At 49.0% G+C, this 17,504-nt stretch overlaps 1 protein-coding gene across 1 annotated transcript in view; it reads right to left on the reverse strand.

The window, feature by feature from the left end:
* The window catches only part of BSN (bassoon presynaptic cytomatrix protein), a 65,990-nt gene that overhangs the window by 31,283 nt on the left and 17,203 nt on the right, over positions 1–17,504 (reverse strand). The window contains exon 3 of the mRNA XM_066327052.1: positions 10,333–11,157. Coding sequence (XP_066183149.1) covers positions 10,333–11,157 — 825 coding nt within the window. The remainder of the gene's footprint in view (positions 1–10,332; positions 11,158–17,504) is intronic.

Here is a 17,504-nt window from a genome sequence, read left to right on the forward strand (position 1 = left end):
TGCAGATGGAGGAAGCCAGGATTCACAAGGTCCTGTGACAAAGCTTTTAAGCGGGTGAACCCACTGGAAGGGGTCAAAGTGCCTGGAAAGGTTTAGTAACCAACTCCTCCTCATGCCAGGATGCGGGCCCCCAGAAGCCATGCAAGAATTTTCTCTGGGAGAACAGAAAATTAGTATAAATAAACCCATTTCTGAGGCTTTGCCACCCAGCACCTGCCCTGGGGTGCCACACGGGAACCCACCTCCTGCAAGGGCCTCACACCTCCAGAAAACAAACTGTCCCTGTGAAACACGTGCCTCTCTACTTACATAGCAAATGTCAACCAAAAAGGCATTCAGTCATATGTTTCACTCAGTCCCTGACCCCTGTGACAGTAAAATTATTGGAAAAGTGGCTGTGAGGTGACCACAGGCCACACTAATAGCTCCACCACCAAGATTGAAAACCAGCTTGGGTAATGTAAGAATGAAACATTGCTCAAAATATCCATTCAGAGACCTTCCCAGGCTCAGAGCCTCGGTATGCTTCAAAGAATGAGCTTGCTTTCATTTTCTATTTCACTTTGGTGTTTATTTTTGCTTCAGGCTGGTGCCATCCACTTTCCCCAGCTCATCAGCCCAGTAACCAGGCCAGGAAGAGGAGGAAGGATCAGCTCCTTAGTGGACTTCCCTGGTCCATTCAGCTTTCTGCCTTTTCACGTACAGTGAGGTTTTTGTGCTTTGAAAGAAGAGGCTGAAGTGCCCTGGCTTGCAGTGCTTGCTCCTCACTGCTGCCCAGCAGAGGATGGCTGCATGCAGGGAATGCTGCACTGGAGCCTGGGTGAGTCCCGGGCACTGCAGCACTGCAGAATCCCGATCTCCCAGTAGCATTAATTATAGAAGGCCTCCCTCTCCACCAAAGAGGAAGGCTTTGTGGAGAGGAACCACGGGAGAACAGAGTTTACGCTGCAAAGCAGGGAGGCTTTCGGAGAGGGATGATGGTGAGGGCCCAGTCCCCCATCCCACATCTCCTGGAAGTGCCACCTGAAGGGACAAGCTTGTGCCCCTCCAGCAACCTAATCATCCCTTCCCGTGGTAGCGGATTGGAACCAGATGGGATTGGAACCAGATGGGCTTTAAGATCCCTCCCCACCCAAACCATTTCATGACCGTATGATTTAATGGAGGAAGAACAGGAACATTCAGCTGGCCACCTCTTGAGCAGTAACTTTTAGCCGCACCAATAATGCTATTTCTTTCCATAGAAATAAATGTCATTTCTTCTCTTACCCAGCAGCATTTTCCTGAATACCCAGTATGCTCCTTGGGAGATGGGATCTTAGTCCTTACCTCAAATGGCTTACCCCAGCACATGTGTAGTGTGGAAAACAGGGCATCCCAGCACATAGCAAAGGCTGAATCCTGAACTGCATGGTATGTGGAACACTACTAAACCAGGGTGAATCCCTGCATTGGTTGAGTTGCAGATACCACAAACTGTCTTTCAAGTCCTGCTGATGCTTACAGAGGGACACAGCCTTCAGTAGCACACAAGGCTTGCACTTTTTTCGGCAGCACAGCACCAATGTCCTTCCAGTGCCGCTCATGTGGGCTTGTCCTGCCCATGGACTTTACCAGCATAGCTTGGATATGGCAAGAAAGGAATCAACGTAAGAGCCTGGCCTGAGCTAGCAAAACCCAACCCCAACAATCACACCCCATCATCAGCATTCTCACTGGATTCTTTCCCAGCATGGCCACACGCTTCACCGCTGGCAGCCCCTCTTCTCACTCTCATTTTCTTCTATGGACCTTTAAGATCCTAAAGTCTGTAGGATACAACTGCAAAATGCCACTGGGAAAAACGATGGTGCTTTGGTAAATGGATCAACACCAGGAAACTCAGTCTGAGACACTCCCATTGCAGCTGGAAAATTGAGCATCTCCACTGCAGCCCAGTCCTAAAGCTGCCTCCTCCTCAGCCCACTCAGAAATCCACTGTTACAAAGCCAATTAAACGCTCAATTAAGTGTCCCAACATGTTCCAAATAAAGCACTAATATGGCATGTTATTAAAAAAATAGAAAGAAGAAAGATTCAGGTTGTATAATGGTTTGTGAGCCCATCAGGATAAGCTGTGGCTACTTCCAGGAATGGAAATAGGAGCTGAACAGCCAAATCCTCTCATCATTTCTCACTAAAAGAGCTGTTTCTTTGTCTGCCCATCATAGTGTTGGACCAAGACTCTGATTTAGGTGGTCCCACCATCCCCATCATCTACTGCTGGTACCTGCTCAGGGGGGGTCCTCAGAGCATGCTGCTCCAAAGGTTCCCTCCAATCCAACCCCCCCACACCTTTTGCCTTGGTAAGACCAGTGTCACCCACCAGCTGCTGCTGCTCCATCAGCAGCTCCTACTGTGGGCAAGGGAGAGGTCTAGGACACAGGAGCCCAACACTCCACCAAGCAGCCTGGACTCAGGTGTCAGCGCTGCCATGTCCTACCAGACCGTAAGGAGCCATCTCATAAAGCTAACCATCACAAACACGATCCAAGTGTGATCCAGACCCCTCTGATCCAAGCACTTTGGATCTCTCTGGGTAGACATGGCAATAGTTAACAACCCTGCTGATGTTGGGTACCAGGCCCTGGACTGGGGACTGATTCTGAGCTTCTTCAGACACTCATTATTCAATGCAAGACACAGCAGGAGCAGCAACGAGTGTCCAGGCTGTCCCCATTCCCCGAGAGCTCCATGCCTCCTCTGTACCAATGCCCTCCTCCATCATCTCCTGCTCTTTGTTGCACCTACCTGGCACAGTGTTAAGGGGATGACACAGGAACTGCCTCACTTTTCCCCCATGCCAGCTGTGTGACTGAGTGAGGTGTCCACTGAGGTCTGCATCAGCTCCCTGTGAGGGGGACTCATCTGGGGAGCCAAGAGCACATCTCTGAATTGGTTCTGTGGTGGACATCAGCAATACTGCCCAAAGCAGCGGAGAGGCACAAGGCTCCCTGAGGCACAGAGCTCCAGGGCTGCCCCATCAGAATGGCTGTTGGCTCTGACTTGAACAGCAAACGCAGAAAACCCTGTTCTAGAACCAGGTGACCTGAATTTTGTGAATAAACTGGGGTGTTTTTTTGTTCTCCAGTACATATATATGTGAAATCCTTTCTGGTATCTATAAAACACTACGGCAGCTTAGCTTGTCCCGCTTCCTCTCTGTGCTTCCACTTTGCCTATTTTTGCTGCCTTCAACCTTTCATGTGCACAACAGTAACTCTTTTCAAAGCTTCTCAAGGTCAAGAACACCCCTAACAAGGTGCATTAGGGCAGCTATTGATCTTCTCTCAGCCTTTCCCAGAGCTGTTCCAAACTGTGAAACCTCAGTCGGGTGATGGAAAGTTACTCAGGCCCTTCCCATGTTGGTGAATTTTAATATTCATGACACCCAACTGGTTGAGAATATCCAATGCCCTTGCAGTGACAGCCCCATATGTCTGTGTCCATGTCCCTGCTGCAAGGTCACTGTCCCTGTCTGTCTGCTCAAGGATGGCTCCAGTGACTTTCTGAAGGATGAGTCTGTGGAAGTTTCACAGACAGAATACCATCATCCCTGAGAAGCAGACCTGCAATATCTACCAAAATAAGCATTTGCTAGGAAAAGCTGTCAAAACTTAGCTAAGGGAGAAGAGCTGCCATGAAGACCTATTCATGTTATATGGGCAAAAAGCATTTCCCCAAACTTTTCCTTGTCACTTTCTAGGAATCACCATGATTAATACCACATTGATGAAGTTTCACCACCAATTAAAGCAAAACCTGCAGTGAGGTGATGGCTCCAAGCACTCTTACAGACTACTGAGAAGGACATCTGCAGTGGAGACTCAGGAATCACATCTGTCCTGCTGCCACCTCACCTCCAGCACCATGGGCTGGTCCAGAAGCAATACTGACTTCCCCAAAGCAAAAGCTCTCCCTGTTTTAAGCCCAAATCTTTTGACTGCCTGAGCCACAGTGAGCACTCAGGCTCTCATCCTGACATATCCACTCACTTCCCAGCAGGACAGCTCTGGAGACACCTTGGCAGTGCTGGCCCTAGCAGCTTGCTATCCCAGGAGCACAGTAATACAACAGGCAGTGGCTCCAAGTCCTAGGGCACAGCAAATGTGCTCTGGGAAACCAGCCTGGCATCAGGAAAGCACCATTCACTTCAAATATATCTTCATTTAGAAGGCAGAAATCTTCTGCTTTGCTCAGCCACTGTCACCCCTGTAAAATATTGTATGGTTTTATGAACCATTGAAAACAATCCGCAGTATCAGAAGTATCAATCAGCAGGGCCAACATACAGCTGACATTTGTTCCTTAATAGTATAATTGCAGCTAAAACAAGAAAGGAACCTGGAGCTCTGGACTTTTTTACTGATTAAAGAAAAGAACAGCAGTTAATTCTTAATTTTAAAGTGGCCAGAGGCTGAGAGCAGGCACAGTGAAGCAAACCCCAGTGCATGGAGCAGTCCCAGAAGTTAAAAAAAACCACAGCAGAAGACAAGAGCCAGCAGCAGACACTGCTAACATCTAATGGGGTTCTGCAGAAAATCCAGCAGTGAGGTCTGGCACAGAAACATGGATTGCATGAGTGGACCACTCACAGATGCTGCTCATCACCCATCAGGTGGGACCCCACACTTAATTCAGACTTGTCTGCAAGGTTACAATGACCCCAGCCCCGTGTCTGCAGGAGGAGCCCTTGGGGAGCCCAGCAGCAGGAAACAGTTTAATTACAGCAGGTTCAGCAGCACAGAAAACTCCTGAGTCACAGCGAGCTGTTAATTACCAGCCTTTAACAGGATTTGAGGGCTCAGGCCAGCAAAACCGCCTTCCTCTCTCCTGCTGCCCTACTACGCAGAGCTCTCAATTTGACATTAGTTTATGTGACTGACCCAAATATTCATACCCTCAGGGCTGGGGTATTGTTGAAAATTATGATTTCTGCACAAAAATCTAGGAGAAACCCAGCCAATTGCTGCACCTTGTGGACTGCATCTCTGGCTACCTCTTTCTCCTGCAAAAAACTCCACGGTCCAACCTCCTCTCCACCCTTCGAGAGTGGCACTTTGCTCTTCCTCCTGTCCCTGGAAAAGGGACTGGGCCATCCTAACGCTCATCTGAGCTCCAGGGCCTCACCAAGCTGTCATTGCAGGACACTCGACTTAGGGAAAACAGCCTCAAAAGGCTGACTGACAACAGCTGCTCCCTGTTTCACCAGGAGCTGCAGAGTCCCTGTTGCATGTCCCTGTTGCCCCTTGAGCCTAGTAGGAACAGGACAAGAACAGGATTCCTTCGGAAAAATGATGCCTGAAAACTTTAAGCCCCTGTCCCTGCTTGTCACCCACGCTCCCTGTCACCCTACGAAAGCAGGTGGGAAGTATTCTTTGGGAAGTATTTCTGATCATTTCTGAGATGGAGAGCTGCTGGATCCCCAGGACAAACACCTGTGCTCCAGAGGGCAGGAGTCAGGTTCTCCTTAAGGCACATACACCCTGCTTTTCTGCCTTGGAAGGAGGGGGAAATGGCCCCAGATGCCAGACCGGGGCTGGGATTTCCACCCCAGGACAGTGCTGAGCTGGAGGCTCTCTTAACCCCGCTAATCCTCTTTGCCTCGGAGCTAATTACATTGCCAGCGAGAGCAGGAAGCCTCGGGAAGGGGGGCAGGGAGACAGGGCACACCGCGGGGTGAACACAGGCTCCGGTCCGGCTGCCGGCCCCTCGCAGCGAGGGCTGCTGAGGCAGGAGCCCGACGCTCCTCCCGCTCTCTCTCCAGCTCTTCCCTGAAATCTGTGTGCGACACCAAAATAATTTTGGCACAAACCCCTTCCTCGGCTCTCCTTCTCTGACCCATCCTCCGGCTGCCGGCAGCGACACCCTGTTCAGCACAAAGGCTGATCTCACGGAGCTTTTTTCATCTCACTGAATCCTTTTTCCCAGGCATTCCTCCCTGTAGCCGAGGCAGGAGCTGCCGCGGCCGCTTCTGCAAGTAGGGCAGGTCAGCGCCATCCTCAGCATCAGCATCTCGAATCTGAGCAGTGCAGCATCCCGCCCTGGGGAGCTGTTCTGCTCAGGGACCAATTTTATCCAGCAGGAGCTCTTGGATCATGACGAAAAGAGAGGTAAGGGGCTTTCCAGACAGTATTTGATACAGTGATTCACAAGCTCTTTGCAAGAAATCCATCTGAATGGTCTGGTTTGTACCTGGCTGCAGGTACCAGGGGAGCAAGCAGAAGGGGAACATGTCCCATGAAGGGCTCAACCAAACACTGCTCCTGCATCCTTGTGATACCACATCCAGGATAATCACAAAATCCCAGATTTGAAGGGACCTTAAAGCTCATCTCATTCCACGCCCCCCACCATGCACAGGGACGCCGTCCACTGGACCAGATTACTCAAAGCCCCATCCAACCTGGCCTTGAGCACTTCCACGGATGGGAAGTCCACAGCTTCTTTGGGAAACCTGTTCCTGTGTCTCACCAACATATGACAGGCATGTACTGTATTATATATGCATATAAAGCATGTAATAAGGAACCTAACAGCATTAACTGGTGAGATCAGACAGGGCAATGGAGCAGCACCGCCTATGAAAACACAAGTGTTATTTAAAAAAAGGATGTTTTTTACATGGCATGGGGAAATCAAGGGGGGAAAAAAGCACTTTTGGGATCTGAACGGATATGGCGAGTACCACAAATCAGTAAGAGGACCCTCCTGAGGGTCAGGTGCCCACTGGAGGTCACAGCCTGGCACCTGGGAATCAGCAGTGTTCTGCAATGAAACTTGTCCCTGCTTCTGTTTCAGGCTGGTTAATAAGGCAACAGAGCGTCCTGCCATGTTTATTTAGTAACACAACATGCATAGTTCATTTGTTCCTTAACACAAAACCCCTGGAGTCAATTGGGGTCAACTGGGGTTACTGGGAGAACATAATGCAAGCACAAGGGCAATCACACTGTGAGCCAGCTCTTGCCAGATTACTTGTTCCCTCAGCAGACTCTGCCACAAACAGGAGATTTCCTACATCTCCAGCAAAATGACCCAGCACTTGGTCTTCCTGCAACAGAAAACTCTTCCCTTCCTGTATGGCATTGGGCTGAGGCTGTAGGGAATTTGGAAGAGGCCCAAAGTGTCAGCTCTGGCTTGAGAACATCTCATGGTACTGCTCCCAGGATGGAGCTCCTGGAGGAGGTGTGAGGAAGCCACAGGCACCTATCCTCCTGGTATTTCACATAAACAACTTATTTAAAGCTGGGTAATGTGTATTATGGCAAGCATACAGAGGAAGTGGAAGTCAGGCATGCTTTTGAGATTCCTGTGCTGGTCACCCACAGCTTCCAGAGCCGTGGGCCACCACAGTCCCCACTTCTCCTAAGATGTACTGCCAAAATGCCACCCTTATCCCTAAACACTTCACATGCTCTATGCTTCCAGTCCTCATCAGCACCTTCTGATCATGCCCACCAAGACCCAAAGCCAGAGGAGAGCCAGCCTTGCAGGCAGATCTTGTGGAAACTCAGAGCTCAGAGGCATAACCCAGCTTCTTCTCATGAGTGGGATACTCTTGGAGCATCCTTCACTTGCATAAGCATCAGTCTATAGTGGTGCAAAGACAATAAGAGAAGCACAAGTAAGCCTTTTCTTTGAGTGGCTCGGCACCTGTGCAGCTCAGCCAGTGAGGTCACAGAAAACCAGCACTTTTAGTATCTTCTTCTCTTTTGGTGGTTTGAGTGCACTTTGGCTTGAACAGACTGCTGGGGAGGAGGCAGCTCCTTGGATACCTCCCCAGGCAGCTGCAGAGGGTGGGAGGGGACGGCAGGGACACAGAGCCTCTGACTCCATCTTTAGATCAGGAGTGGGATAGGACTGAAAATAGCATGGGCATAATAATACATCTTTCCAGGGAAATCAGAAGTTTTTGGGGATTGCAAGTAGGGGCAACAGCCTTACCCGCTTTCTGGAAGTGACAAAACAACTTTATTTGCAGGAATTTAGCACTATTTTCCTGCAAAACTCCATCCTTCCTCCCAAAACCAGGCCACTGTGGGCCATGTCCTCTCCCTCCCTGCGACTGATGCTTTTTGGGGCCAGGGTGAAGCCTTGCCCAGGCTCCAGGGGTGTGTATAGAGCATGCTGCCCATCTCACCCACAGTTCATGTTCCTCTGCACTTACCAGACTCGGGATCAAATCCCTCATTAGTTTTCACACAACTTCCAAGGGCAGCTTATAGCCAAGGACCTAATTCATCAAGCAATTAATGGATCAAGCCTCACTACTTCAAAGAGTGAGTTCTGGTATTTGCATGAACCTCAGGGCTTGGGATGAGCCCATGTGAGCTGCAGGCAAAAAGAGATCAGACCACAGAGCAATTTTCCCAGAAGATTAGGCAAACCTAAAGCCCAACCACATTAACAGACCTTGTGATGCTTTCCTCAGAAAGTTTTTGTTAAAAACATCCACAGCACAAGTGCTGCATTTCTTCCTCAACTCTTATAAAAATAAATCTCATAAACCTATCCAACCATGCAGAACTGGACAAAGGTTCAGTGTAAAGGGAAACAAACCCCATGACAGCACAATGCCTGAGTAAGACCTTGCCGTGGATATTCCCTCTATGTGAAGGCCCGTAGATGTTGCAGGGATGAGCTGCAGCAAGAAACACTAAGAGGAGCACACATGCTAGGATGGGTTTGCCCAAGGGTGTCTGAAGGCATTTGCTGAAGAGCTGAGGGAGCCCAGGCAGAGTCCAGACTTCAAAATCTGAAATTTAATGCCAGGTGTCAGCTAGTGACCCTAGAGACAAGGGCTGAGTGCTCACCTTTCCTTGGTAGATGGAGAGATCACCACATTACTGGCTACAACTCAACCCCAAATTAATTCTCTAATTAATTAATTAGCAGTTGGGTGCCAGTGAGCATTAAAGCCTTTTCACCAATCCATGAGCTTTCTGAAGCCTGGGAACATATTGCTGCCCAGGAGCATGCCAACACGGGGTTCAGCCCTACCCAAAGAACAAACACTTGGACAGCTCTCCTCACTCAAGCCCCGGGGCAGGGTGGAGGCGGTGGTGGAAGCAACAGCAGGAGCAGAGCACTGGCACTGAAGACAGCATTGTGTACACTGAGATGGCCATCTGGGGGGTTTGCACCTCCACAGACACTGGGAGAGCATCTCCTCCACTACGTGACCATGAGCGGTGGCAGCAGCAGCAGCAGTTTCAGGAAGAACAGAAAATTACTGGGTGTAATTGAAACTGCAGGGAGGAGCTAGGGATATAAAATGTAATTATCTGCCGTGGAACGGAGCCAAGATTAGCAATCCTACTTCTGGTCATTTCAACTTCCCATTAACTTCTCCATGTGCTGATATTATCAATTCTGTGTCCTAACTATCTGTGAGATGCAGCACACTGCAGGAGCAAGCCTTGGGCCTCTTCTGGTCAGGGTCTCAAATCACCCATACAGGAGGGGCTGAAGGGCCTGGAAGATGTTCCTCCCTAGCTTCCAAGGTGGAAGGGGTAGGAAGATGCTCCAGGTGAACCAGTTGCACCACTTTCCTCTCTAGGCACCAGTGGCTAAAATTAGCTAAGCTGCTCTTTTGGTGCTTGGGAAGATGATCTGTGTGGGTATCACAACAATTCAGAGACATACTCAATTTTAACTATAAGATTGGGTGGATTTCAGACCATCTCAGCCTCTGTTTTCTTCTCCTTGCACTCCCAGCAGGCTGCAGAATGCACACCCAATTCACATCCAAACAACACTGGGCATCACCACATCCACCCCATGCTCATCTCATTTCATTGTCCTGCACCCAGGCTCCTCTTGCTGAGGCCGTGACACTTTCTTCCCCTGTGTCATCTTCCATGCAGTCTCACCACTCAAGAATGCAGGAGCTGCAGAACATCCCTCATTAGCCTCATCTCCAGTTTGGCCAAGGCCTTCATCCACACCAACAGGAAGAGGATGCTAGTTGGTGACTGGCACTTGCATGACCTCACCCTTGGACAACTTTGGAGAGCAGTGGGCACTCACAGGGGTGCCCTCAACAACAGCCATGCTCTGCTCCTTACATGAAATCAGTGTACACACATGAAATCCATGCCTTTGCCAAGAGGTGGAGGATCATGGGCTCCATCCCTGCAGCTTGCCCCAGGAGGAACTTGGCTTCAGCAGTTTCTTAAACACTTTTTTATAGACCTTTGAAAGCAAGCACCCCGTCTTTTCTCCATTTTAAGCAAGGAGAGAGCACATACCCTTGGATGAGAAGTTGCCCACCCCTGCCCACCCCCTTACCTCCACAAGGTGAGGCGTGGGGTTAAAGCCACACATGTTGCAGACCTGCTGCCGGCAAGTTGTGCAGGTGTTGTAGTTCGGGGCCTCACTGGAGCCCACATTGATCTCCGCCTTGCATAGGGGGCACGAGACCCTTGCTTTCGGCACTTCCTTTGGCTTGACACCCTGCTCCGGTTTGCCCGGCTTCGCAGCTGCTGCAGCACCAGCCCGGCCCTGTACTCCTGGGGCCTTGGGACCAGCCTCTTTGCTGGCATCGCTGAAGACAATTTTTGGAGGCACTTTGCCAGGAGATGGCTGGCTCGGAGCAGGGGCCTCTGGCTGGACAGACATGAGCGTGCTGGCCTGCGTCAGGAGGGATGCCCCGAAGCCAAAGAGCTTCCCTGTGAGCCCCTCCTGGGGCTGCTCTGGCACTCCAGCCCCGGGGCCTGGGGCAGCAGGCTTCGCCCCCGCATCTCCTGGTGTCTTTCTCTGCTCAGAGAGGGAAGGCTTGGCTTGCTGATGCTGCGGGGAGGACCTGGCCTGATGCTGTGGGGAGGACCTGGCCTGATGCTGTGGGGAGGACCTGGCCGCCTCCTGAGGTTTTGGCTGTCCTTGCGGTTCCCTCTGCGGCGTTGTGGGCTGAGGTTTGGGTTGCTCTTGTGGCAGGGGGCGGGGGACTGGTGGGGTCTTATCTGCAGCCGAGGGTTGCGGGTGCTTGGCTGGGGACTGGGAGGGGGATGGTGAAGGGGAGTGCAACTGCTGCTGGCTCTTGGAGCGAGGAGCCGTGGTCATGTCCATCCCCAGAGCCCGCTGCATCTGGCAGTTCAAGCACAGCCATTCTTTCACCTGTGAGACAAGAAGAGGACATGGAGAGTGAGTGATGGGCAGGTACAGCTAGCAGCCCCAGTACACCCTTATCTCCCCCCAGACAGACCCCCACATAGCCACAGGAACCAGCCATCAGCCCCTGAAAACCATTTTGGTACCATGTTCTTCATTAGCAGTACCTCGCAGTCAGGGCAAGCAGCCCCCATCTGTCACAGGTACCCACGGCACAGCATGCCAGCAGGAACGCCAGCTTTAATTAGCCTTGGTCTGCTTCCAAGGCTTCTGCTGTGAAGTGACTGCTTGCCATGAGGCTCTGCCTCTCCTGAGGGAAGAGGGGCCTTTCCGAGGGCTCATAGCTTCACCAACTCCCCAAAGTCCATTTTTTTCCCTCTTGCTTGGTGACCAGAGATACCAGAGAGAATAGCCAAGGCCAAATGAGGAAATACCACTGCGCCATGCTCAGTGCTTCCCTGGGTCTAGCAGAGATGGATTTCCTGGAATGAGTGCAGTGGCTGTGATATTCCACCTCAAAATTTGGCTCTGGAATGCTATACGGGAATGCAAAGAGTGCTGCTCCAGAGGGCAGGAAGGAAAAGTGCAGGCAGGGGAGCAAAAGGTTAATTCTCACTCTCACCACGATGAACTTTTGCATGCAAATGAAAAATAGAACAGTTCCCTGGCTAAGTGGTGATAAAAGAAAGACGTTCCCCACAAGAGATGTTCCCTGTGACACACTAATGTCTAAATTAAGTTAATTAAAGAGGCTGTAGAGCCTTTCCATATGAGGAATCACCAGGATGCTCAGCAGCTCCACAAGTATTGATATACAGCACAATCAGCAGGACAGCCAGGTCTGCTTGCAAAAGACTTCTCCAAGACAAGCAACTAAGGTGGCAAAAAGGACCAGAACATTCCAAAAAACCAGAGAAGCACCCAGGAGAAGCAGATACAGAGCCTGGCAGGGGCTGCACACGACAGCTCCTGGTCCTTGTGCTCTCTGGGGGCTGCCCATCCCACAGGCCTGCAGCCACTGCACGAGCTGTGGACTTTCCTGCCTTTCATTCTGGAAGCCATCTCTTCCTTCCAGTGTTACGGATCACCTCTAAGGCTCAGCTTTATCACTGCTGCAGAGACATTAATCACTTTGCCCAGTCCCACAGCTCCCGGTCTGCTTGGCCTTTTGGTCCTACGGTTGGAGGCATGGGTGATTCAGCACTTGGCCACAGGGTTTTTCCCCTTACACTCCAACCACAGAACAGGCACATTTCAACCTTTTTCTGCTCGCAGGAGCTGCCTGCAGAGATGCAGTTGGGTGTTATTGTAGGTCTCATGACGGGACATAATGGCAATCCTTTAGAGGTGAAGCAGATAAACCCTAAACACCTCCTTTACAGGAGTCCCCTCCCCAGAAGGGTCCTCATAAAGGCCCACCTTCAAATAATAAACTTTTTAAAACAAAGGAAATTCAGATCAGCTAGGAAAGATGGGTTTAAATTCATGGGGGGTAGATGAAACCTCCATCTGCCCACTGTGCCCCTTCCCCTCTCCACCCAGCACTTGCCAGGTGCCAGGGCTTGGCATTGCCTAAAGCAAAGCTCTGCCCATCACCTTACAAGCCTGGCTGCACATCAGCTCTGTGCTTTCTTTTCCCAGACTTCCCTGTACTTGCTGAACTCCCACGCCACTTTCTACACCAGCCTCCGCTTGAATCCTTTACTTGGAGCTGAGGAAAAACAGCTTCAATTCTGCCCAGCAATTTTGTGTTACATTGTTGCTTCTCCAAGATGTTCCAAAGGAATCCCATTATATTTAGTTCCTGAAAATAGTACTTTAGTTTTTATAATTTCTTAGGGTCTTGCCATCTCTCTTCTGACATCCAGAATTTCTTGCATTATTTTTGCTTTCATACCCCCTGGAATTTCTTCCCACAGTTCTATTTCAAGAGAGTGTCTACCAAAATCCCATCAGCTTTGCCCACCATCTCCATCAGCTCAAATTAAGGGAGAACCAAGTCTTTCTATTCAGGTTCTTGTTCCCAAGATGCAAGAAATTCAAAACTTCCCTCTCTGCATAATCTCCTTACCCACACTTTAAGCCCTTAGTGAGGTGGAAACTGGGGGAAAAGGAGATCCACTCCCTCCCTGTGCCACACACAGTCCCAGCTCTGTCCTTGACTAAGGCTCCTCCAGGAAAACCCGGGCAGTGGGAGGCACTGTGCCTGGGTCCCGGGGCCACAGGAGCTGTCTATGGCTCATGGACAAACCCACCAGGACCTCCCTCAGCTCAGGGCTGAAGAACAATGGGATCATTTTAACTTTATCACTTTTCACCATGAACCCAGACAGGAAAAAGCCAGGGGGTGTTTTAGATGGGATAGGAGCATCCCACTGCCCTTGGTGACTTGGTGAGGAGCTGCTGAGGAATGTCTCTCCTGGGGAGCAGGAGAGAACTGCAGGAAATACAGTGGGGCATGAGCTCCAAGAACAAGCATTTGAAATGTAAATTGAGTTGGGATTATCACAAATTGCCTGGCTGGCCTCCACTGATAAAACCGATGGCACACCAGTGTAGGTTACACAGATCAAAGACAACTTAAAGGATGCTGCAGGGAAAACAGCAAAGAGGAAGGGCTGAGTTGTCTTGCCAAAGATCCTTCCCTCAAGGAGGAGAAAGGAGAAGAGAAAAGCCTGGATGATAAAGAAATAGTAGAAAAAAATCGCTCTTTTCATTCTCTTTCCTCCTATTTCTCTCTACTGTTTTCTGGGCATCTTCTCTCTGCATGATGAATCTGCAAGCTACAAGAGAAGCATTTAGAGGATGGTGATGTGAGTCCATTAAATAACCCTGTTCCATCTATTTCTGTGTCCTGTTTGCCCAGTTCTTCACCAAATCAAAAATTTCAGGGGTTGGATTAGTAAAGACTAATCCAGACCAGTCTTACACCCAGACTCTTCCTAGAAAGGATGGGGGAACATCAGTAGGTGAAGATGGAGGAGCTGCTAATAAGACAGAGTTGATGGACATGCTGTAATCACTGTCCTGGAACATTTGGGAACAAGCAGGATAACAGTCGTTATGAGGATGAAGCGTTTCCATCCTATTAGCAATTGAGAAGCACATTCAACAGTATCTACCAGCACCAGAATATATTTAAATTTGGCAGAACTGAATAATTTTGCATCCAAGAGCTCTAAGAGAACTAAGAAAATTGCTGTGTGTGCTGATGTTCATTTTTATGAGGGAATTTTAGGAGGCTGGAAGAGTCTTCTGCTTGAAGAAGGCAAAGGTACGGCCTGAAGGAGACAGGGAGACTGACACCTGTCCAAGGCAGAAAGACAGTGCAGAGAACTGAAGGACACACAAATATGCCCATCAACATGGTTTTAGGAAAAATAGGTCACAGCAGAGCAAACCTGATTTTATTCTCTGCACATCTGATATTCGTAATGCACAGAAGCAAGATCCTTGATGTCCAAAAGGTGTTTTGACCTAGTATATTGTATGACATGCTGACAAAAATAAAAAGCACTATAGAATATGCTAAATGGATTTCAGACTGGTTACCTGGCTGAGCTGGGGGCAAGGAGAATTCACGACTGCCAAGGTATTATCATCTCATTACGGGAAGCACCACTCACACACAGTGCATTTTGGTAAAACCACAGAATCAGAATGATTTTGGTTGAAAGGGACCTTAAAGATCACCTTGTTCCAGCCCCTCATATCTTAAATATCCATAAAGATGAGTCTCTAGTGCCTAGCAAACTTGTGCTCAGTCCATGCAGGAAGCCTCGAGCTGGAAGGAGTAGTGAGGAGGTGGCTTAGCCTCCTCTTCCAGCACCAAGGGACTCCTTCCAGAGCCCTCCATGGTTCCACACTGACATTTTAAGGAGATTAGTAAAACGCTGTGGGAGATATAGACCAGATCTGTAAGAGTAATTCTAGGGATGCAGAAATGTCTGAAATGACAGAATTGAAGAGGTTGATCTTTTTCGTTTATCAAAGAGAAGATTAAGAAGTGACTTGATTATGATATAGCAGCACATTCAGTGGGAACAGTATCAGGTACTAAAAGGTGGTTAATTAGGCAGAAAAAGGCACAAAAAGAACTAATGACTGGAAGTGGAAGCCAAATATATTAAGCATCACTTTTAACAGCAGATGTTTCTAACCACTAAAGCAAATTATACACATACAGAAGACTGCATGTTGGGCTCAGCAGAAGACTCAGGGAGGTAATGCTTGCAGGCCTTTCATCTATAGGGTATTTTATGCCTGTTCTGATCTCACAAGCTTTGATAGCTTGAACCATCCCATCTGTATGGACATTTGGAATGTTTGTATCTGATACCTGACCTGCCCCAGCCTGCACACAGTGCCCAAACACATCCACGACCACCAGCCTTACCTCTCCCATCACAGAGCACTCCAACAGCCCAGAATATTCCTCAAAACCCCCTTCCAAATCTTATTCCCTGATGCATGCATGGGTAGGTCAGCAAATGGTGGTGCTTGCTGGGTCACAGCTGCCAGATGTGCCTCCTCCCTCAATGCTGTTCTGTGAGCACTGACCATTTGCAAATCCCATTAGGAATCAAAACTTTCCAATCGGCGTTTTCTTTTAAAAAAATGCAGCAGGAATATCCACAGCACGTGCTGGCTCTGCTCAGTGCAGATTTAAATGTTGCTGAGAATTATAAATTAAACATATATACACATGCACACACATATTAATTACAGGCATGGCGGGCTAGATTGTGACCCTCTGCAGAGTAGGTACATAAGGGGTCCAAGATCCATCCCTGTGTACTGTGGTTTCCAAACCATTCAGAAAAATACCAAGAAAAGCACACATTTAAAAAGGATCTGAAATGATAGACACAGCTTGAGTCTGTAAGGCTTCTGCAGTTATTCTAACACCACCTGTTTTAGGAGACTATGTGAAAATAGCCCATCCCCAGTATTTGTTACCAGGAGATGTGAGGGAGTGCTGGTTATGTGCAAGTTGTTTAGTTCCCCTGAGATAAGACAATACAGTTCTAAAAGTATCTCAAGTATAAAGTTTAGTCTTTGCAGTGGGCAGAAGCTTTAAAATGAGCATTATAAGCAGAAAAACATCATAATTGAACATCCAAGATATTTTCACACCAAAATTTAGGATTATAATAAAGAGTAATTCTGTCTTTGCTGAGGGTTGGTTATTCTGGTCCATTTGGTCACCCAGGATGCCATCCTACTAAGAAGAATAATAAAACCAAAAAGGAGAGACCATATTTAGATACCATATTTATGACTTTGGAGACTTGAGATGGAATGGTTCCTCACCCGCTCTACCCAGTTTGACCTTGCTGCAGCCAAAGCCATTGACCTTGCTAGCTACGCACCCCTGTGTCAGAGAGGCCACTGGGCTCAGTCCATCTGACAGGTTTTAAACAATTATTTTAGACTGGGAAGAACAGCTCCCAAGTCATCTTGAGTCCAGCATGATCAATCCCACCCAAAGGTGCCCATTTTTGACAGGACAGAGAAAAGGAGCTTTGTTCAGCAGAAGATACAACCCACAGTCACCCTTTGTCATGAGACAAGATGTACAACGAGCTGGAAAAACAGAAACCAAGTTCACGGGAATTCAGAACAGAAAAGGAATGTGGGTTTTCTGTGAGTTGATGAAAACATGTGTATTTAACAATTCTACAAAACTGGAAATCCTGAAAAAAAACCCCAACCGTGTTTGGGAGGGGCACAACAGGGCGCCTCCAGCAGCAGCTCTTCAAATCCAAGAGCCCCAAGGGGGCCCCTTCCCCAGAGCCCCCCCCCAGATGTAGCCACCCTCCAGCAGATGCACCCCAAGGCCACGGTCACAGCTCCCTCTGCCTTTTGCAGGCACCAGTATGAGTATAAAAATAACCCCAGCTGGAACTGGGTAAGGAAGGTACTGTGTTAATCAGGCTAACAGAGAGGCTTAACAGTAGGATCACTGACTCAATGGAGACAGGTTTCATTCATGGCTGCTACTAGCTTATCCTGGAGGAACACTTCAACAGCCCGGCTTCTCCTGAGAGCTGCCAGTGCTCTGCTTGAAAGTGTCCTTATGTGTCTTCAGCTCAACAGCTCTGCCTGCACATGAAGAACTGTTGTCTCACAAAATCAGTCAGTCGGCGAAATGTCCCTTCCATCCACACCTCCTGGATCCATTCCTGAGGAGCTCTCTGAGGGGCAGGTGTCATGTGTTACATTGTCACACTAGAATCCACCAAAGCCACATACATACTCTACAATAAATCAATATCCTGATCCAAGGGAAGAGGCAGTGCTCGAAGGCAGCCCTTGGCTAGAGAACAGAGGGAACAGCAAGTTGTGGGGAG

This window comes from Sylvia atricapilla, chromosome 11 (genome assembly GCF_009819655.1).
Source record: "Sylvia atricapilla isolate bSylAtr1 chromosome 11, bSylAtr1.pri, whole genome shotgun sequence".
NCBI classification, from domain to species: domain Eukaryota; kingdom Metazoa; phylum Chordata; class Aves; order Passeriformes; family Sylviidae; genus Sylvia; species Sylvia atricapilla.